The following is a 5352-nucleotide window of genomic DNA, read 5'->3' on the forward strand; positions in this document are numbered from 1 at the left end:
CCGATATCTTGTTTCGGGAGCTGGACCATGTACTAAAGGCTGATGGATTAGTAAGACAGGCACTTTCCAAATCCTCCCACTGCATGCAGTCAAAGACACCATCAAGTACACCATCTGTAACTGGATTGTGTAGTTTTGTTTTCTTTCTTACAAACACGGCAAAACTGCGAAAGAAAAAACACGGACGGAGAACAGCGTAGCGGAGCGACAAGGTGCGAGCGCAGGGCAGAAGACAGCACCGCGCTCAAATGAGGGAACGTGCGAGTCTCGCGTCCTGTAGGGAACTCATCAGGTCATGTGAGAATTCTCTGAGAATTTTTAGAAATAGAATGTCGACCATCCGCATCGCTGTGGCGGCGGAATATAAATCAGTGTCCGGTGGCACCAGATGAGCTTCAGTTGGATCAGGAGTCTGGGGGTTAAACACAGCCGAAATCGTACGCTAATCGTTTCTCGTTGTCGCACAAAGATAATCAACTTCTAATCACCTCAGAGTTTGTTGTTTGACTCAAACACTATGTCCTAAAGTGTCTAAGTGTCCGTTTCCTGTGATCCCTTAATTAGTTAATGAGGAAAAGAAATAAGAATTATTACATTGAGTTATTATAAATTGTTAGAAAGCACCGACACCGGAGACTCCTTCCGAAACGCCCAATAAATGTCTTCTTATGGAAAACTATTTAAAGGATGCGAGGCATTTATAATCCGTTGTCGCCATAGAAATGACCGTGAATTACGGTCTGAGGTGCTGAAATTTCGCCAACCCCTTTTGACCAATCAGATTTGAGCTTTAACACCACTTTAACGTTTTATATACAACACGATTTCTGCTGAGTCACGACGTACACAGAGCTGAGCTGAAACCGGGACTTCGTTGCAGCAGTTAATTTGTTTCTTTTTTTTTTTTTTCGTCAGTCCATGTTATCTTTGAAGCTAGCTTTGCTAACCTTGTATGAACCCCGTAACGTTGATTTTTATACCGAGTGTTTTGTGCTCGTTGTTAACGGATCGTTAAATGCGGATGTGGAACCTTCTAGTGTCGCATTTAACTCGAGACAGGAGCTGTTGCTCTGTGCAGGGAGTTAATTAGTATCGCCAATGTTGTGCTCAAGGCTAAGACTGAAATGAAAATGATTGTTTAATATATTTAATACATCATGAATTTGCTTATTAAATCTCTCTCTTAGCTCTCTCTGTCTCTCTCTCTGTCTCTCTCTCTCTCTCTCTCACTCTTTCTCTCTCTCAGGAGCACGCTTTCGAGAGCAGTCAGAAATACAAAGAGGGAAAGTTCATCATCGAGCTGGCGCACATGATCAAGGACAACGGCTGGGAGTGACCCGTTCATCCGTTCTCTTTCTGCTCGGTGACCTTTCGGGCCGCTCTGTAGCGGACTTAACAGAGTGACATGCGCACGCACACACACACACACACACACACACACACATACACACACACAGAAAAACACACTCTACCATTCTACCACCACCATGCTTCACCCCGACACATTCAGACTCCCCCGCCAGTGTTCTGAAACTCAAAAGGAGTGACGCGATGGAGGGACGGGGACCAGCAAAAAGGTGGAAACTACCAGATCTCACTCCTCCATCTGCACTCGATTCTCCTCCAAGATGTAGACGATCAACCACTCGAGGATTTACTCCATCTCTCTAACTGGTGTCTGTGTTGCTGCAGGTCGTGAGCAGTTAACAGTAACCAGAAGATTCTTTCTTCTTTTCATTTTCAACCTGTTTGCAAAAGCGAATGATGACCGGTGTGTGTGTGTGTGTGTGTGTGTGTGTTTCATGTAGGAATCCTTTCTAATGGACTGATGTTACTGGTTAGCATTACGCCCAGAGACAGTTTTTCACTGAGCATGCTCTTTTCTGTGTTGGGCTGGGGGGGAGGGGTTTTGTGAGCGGGGCGGGATCAGACAGGACGACGTGAAACGTTTTAAACGAGATTTCTAGAAAGGGGTGTGGCTTATGTAGCAGTATGGCAGACCCTATTGGACCAGTGTGGGTTTGAGGGCGGGGTTTGATGCTTTGCAGTGATCTTTTGTATTTATGATACATCCCTAATATCTCTCGTACGTGAGAGAGATTTTCTTGATATTTTCTCTCCCCCCCACCACGCCGCCACCCCCCCCTGTTTGTCTTTCTCTCTTCCTCAGATAACTTCACTGTGCAATTATAATATTTGTGCGCCCTTCCGGTACAGTTTGTCCCCTGTCTTTAGCTGTAATTGGTGCTTTAGGCATGATCATAAAAAAAAAAAAACAGTGTTGCTTTTAGTGTTGAGGTGGCATTTGTGGCAGGCTCCATGTTTGCATCAGTACTTTAAGTGAATTGTGTTTAGTTTTGTTTTTAAATGCTGTCTGAAGCGCACTGGACAGCCGGGGAAAACTGAACCTAGCGTCTGTGATCCACAGAACCACTTCCTCTCCTCTTCCTCCTCCTCTTCCTCACCTCACCTCTTCTCCATCGTACATCAGAATCACGGCATAGTTTTTCCCGATCACGTGATAGCACATGCTCACGCATCACGCATACATTCGGACACACACGCACGCGTCAGCGAGAGGGTGTGTGTTTTACTTGAATGCAGTTATTTTGTTTGCACTTTGCAGAGGCCTTGTTCATGGGTTTAGAGGCAAAAAAAAACACACTGAACTTTCAGTCCAGGTTTTCATGGATGTTTGTAGCCTTGGATGAACTTCAGGGTCAGGTGATTGCTGGCATGATCATCTCCCTCTTTTCTTTCTTTCTTCTGTTTTTAAACAAGTAGACAGTCTGCTGCTTACCTTTTGCTTCTGTTTCACAAGTTGGCAAATTAAACCATAACCGCAGAAACACTAGGAATTTGGCCAATTTGATCAAGAACATGGATAAGAAGCAGAAAAGAAAAAAAAAAATCCGAAAAAATTGAAGTGGTGTGTTACTGAAGACGACGTGTTGCAAAAAATGCTGCTATTAAACAAATGCAATCCGGAGCTTTCACTTTATACCTCCTGCACTTTAGCTGTGTGTGTGTGTGTCTGTTGTCCTCCTCCACATCTTTGCCTCTAAGCTGCATGAACCTTGTGCCTCTACAAAAGGACAAAAAAAAAAAAGTAGTAATTTTTCCCGTTCCTGTTGTGCAGTGCATGACTCCAGGATGACTGATTTCCCTCGTGGCTCTACGTGGGTCAAAAAAAAAAAAAAAACCTCACAAATTTTTATCCACTATAATAAAACTATACTCAGAAACCTTATACGGTCCGATATTTTTTCTAGTCGTAGCGGATGAAGTTAGCACTTGTATTACGAGGTGGGGATCGCGAGCATAGACAGGGGGGCGGGCTCTTCGTCGTAACGGGAAGGGGCGGGCTTTCTTCCAGTAGCAAGCAGGGCGCTCGAAGTATAACGTAGATTTCTATCAAATATAAACCGAAAGATTATCGCCGAGTTTTTTTTTGGAGTCGAATCAGTGGCAAACCCCTCAGTTTTCTCCCATTTATCGCCAACAAGGTCAGTCAGGTCACATGGCCTTTTGTTTTAATCAGCCGAAGTCAATGCAAACGGGAATAGTCATAGAGATCCTACTTGAAAACAGAGTTACAGACAAAATATTGTCCCTGTCTCAGATTTTGTACATAAAGTAACATATTTAAGGTTTTATATATTATATATACATATATATATATATACACATACATACATATTTCTACTGGGTTAGTTCCTCTACTTCCCTGACTTGAAGCACTTTTGTTCACTGTACCTCTAGCTTTCTGTATGTTTGTGAGACAGAATGAGCGAATGTCAGTTTTGTTGTTTTTATTTTTTGTCGTTTTTTTTTTTTTCTTCTTCCCTCCTCTTTCATTCAGAAGTAAGTTTGACTCATTTTTATTCATCTAGCTCTCCCACATCCCAGCTTCTGTTACGTCATTTTTTTTTTTGTTTTGTTTTGTTCGTCGTCTCGTCGCTCGTCGACGATAAAGGAGGCTATTTATTTGGAATCTAAAGACTTGTTCTCTCAGTACGAGCTGGTCTGCTGGTCCTGGTTTAGCATCATGCTCAGCGGTGAGCTGGATTCACGCGCAGAAACGTTCACAAGACCTGATTCTCAAAACAAAACAAAAACAAACCAACAAACAAACAAACCCGACAAAGCTTTCTAAAGTTTCAGAAGCGAAACAAGCCGAAGACGAGCGAGACCAGTGTCACTACCGTCAGTACGCAACCGTGAATGTGGCCTGCTGAAAACTCAAACCAAAAAAAAAAGTTTTAAGCTATTTCAGTTTTATTCTTATTACTTTTTCTTTTTCTTTTTTTTTTTCCTCAATCAGCAGCTTAGTATTGTTTGATCTTTCTTTTATCGTTGTTGGTTGTTGAGACAGATTTTGAAGTCCCTTATATCTTCCCCTTCGCTTTGCCTCTGTTAGTGACACTGGTTTCAAACCTCTAGTTTTGAAGCATCGCAGTAATGCAGAGGAAACAGCTGGAAGTTTGAAGACATTTTTCTTAGGACTGTTATACTATAAGGTCTGAAGCATGTTGTATTTATAAAGGCTATATTATGTCGTGCCTGTTTGTTTTAATTTTTTTTTCTCAAAGCAAAAAAAAAAGGCATATGCTTTTTTTTTTCTTTTCTTTTTTTTTTTTCCTTTTTACTTAATTTCATTGCTTTGCATTCTGTCCTAGTGAGATGTCACACGTCTGTTTTTCACTGTATTGTAAAGTTATCAGATATCACAATAAAGCTTAAATGGCATTTGGGTGGTCTGGTTGAATTGTTTTATAAATTTTTTTTTTATGCCATATTTGTAAGGAATAAAACACTTGGGGGGGGGGGGGGGTTATGGGAAAATAATCCTTGTTTGTATAATAATGATGTAATAAAATAATTATGTGACTTTTACCCACCATTTCCCAATAACCACATTTTATTCCTTACACCTTTTATTCCTCTTATACCACAACAATGTGGAAATTAGGACTTAATTAGTTGCCAATTAATAAGTTATTTAATATTGTTTAATAGTTACAGATATAAACATGGAACGGTCACAAGGCGAATGTCTTTTTGAATGAACTAGCTGATATAAACTCACACTCTCATACATTCATTTAAAAGTTAATTTGACAACGAAAGTTTGTCACAGCTCTTCGTGTTGGAAAGAAACTAATAAAAAAAAAGTAAACTTCTGTCCTGAAATCTTGCTGACTTGCAGAGCGCCAACACTGGAGACGCCGTCCATAAAACTTCACCATATCAATAATTATACGTTTGAAGTAAAACGTTTCAACTCCGTTTGCAACAAGTCCATTAGTCTAAACCTGTTATTGAATCATACTGTAGAAAATGAATGAATGA

At 41.0% G+C, this 5352-nt stretch overlaps 1 protein-coding gene across 2 annotated transcripts in view; it reads left to right on the plus strand.

Annotated features, from left to right (window-relative positions):
• The window catches only part of ypel1 (yippee-like 1), a 23382-nt gene extending 18629 nt beyond the window's left edge, over positions 1-4753 (plus strand). For both annotated transcript variants that reach the window (XM_060882823.1, XM_060882822.1), the window contains exon 5: positions 1247-4753. In XM_060882823.1, the coding sequence (XP_060738806.1) occupies positions 1247-1336 (90 nt within the window). In that variant the 3' untranslated portion in view covers positions 1337-4753. The remainder of the gene's footprint in view (positions 1-1246) is intronic.
• Positions 4754-5352: the final 599 nt, after the last annotated feature.

The sequence above is a fragment of the Tachysurus vachellii genome, chromosome 12, assembly GCF_030014155.1.
Source record: "Tachysurus vachellii isolate PV-2020 chromosome 12, HZAU_Pvac_v1, whole genome shotgun sequence".
Taxonomy (NCBI): Eukaryota; Metazoa; Chordata; class Actinopteri; order Siluriformes; family Bagridae; genus Tachysurus; species Tachysurus vachellii.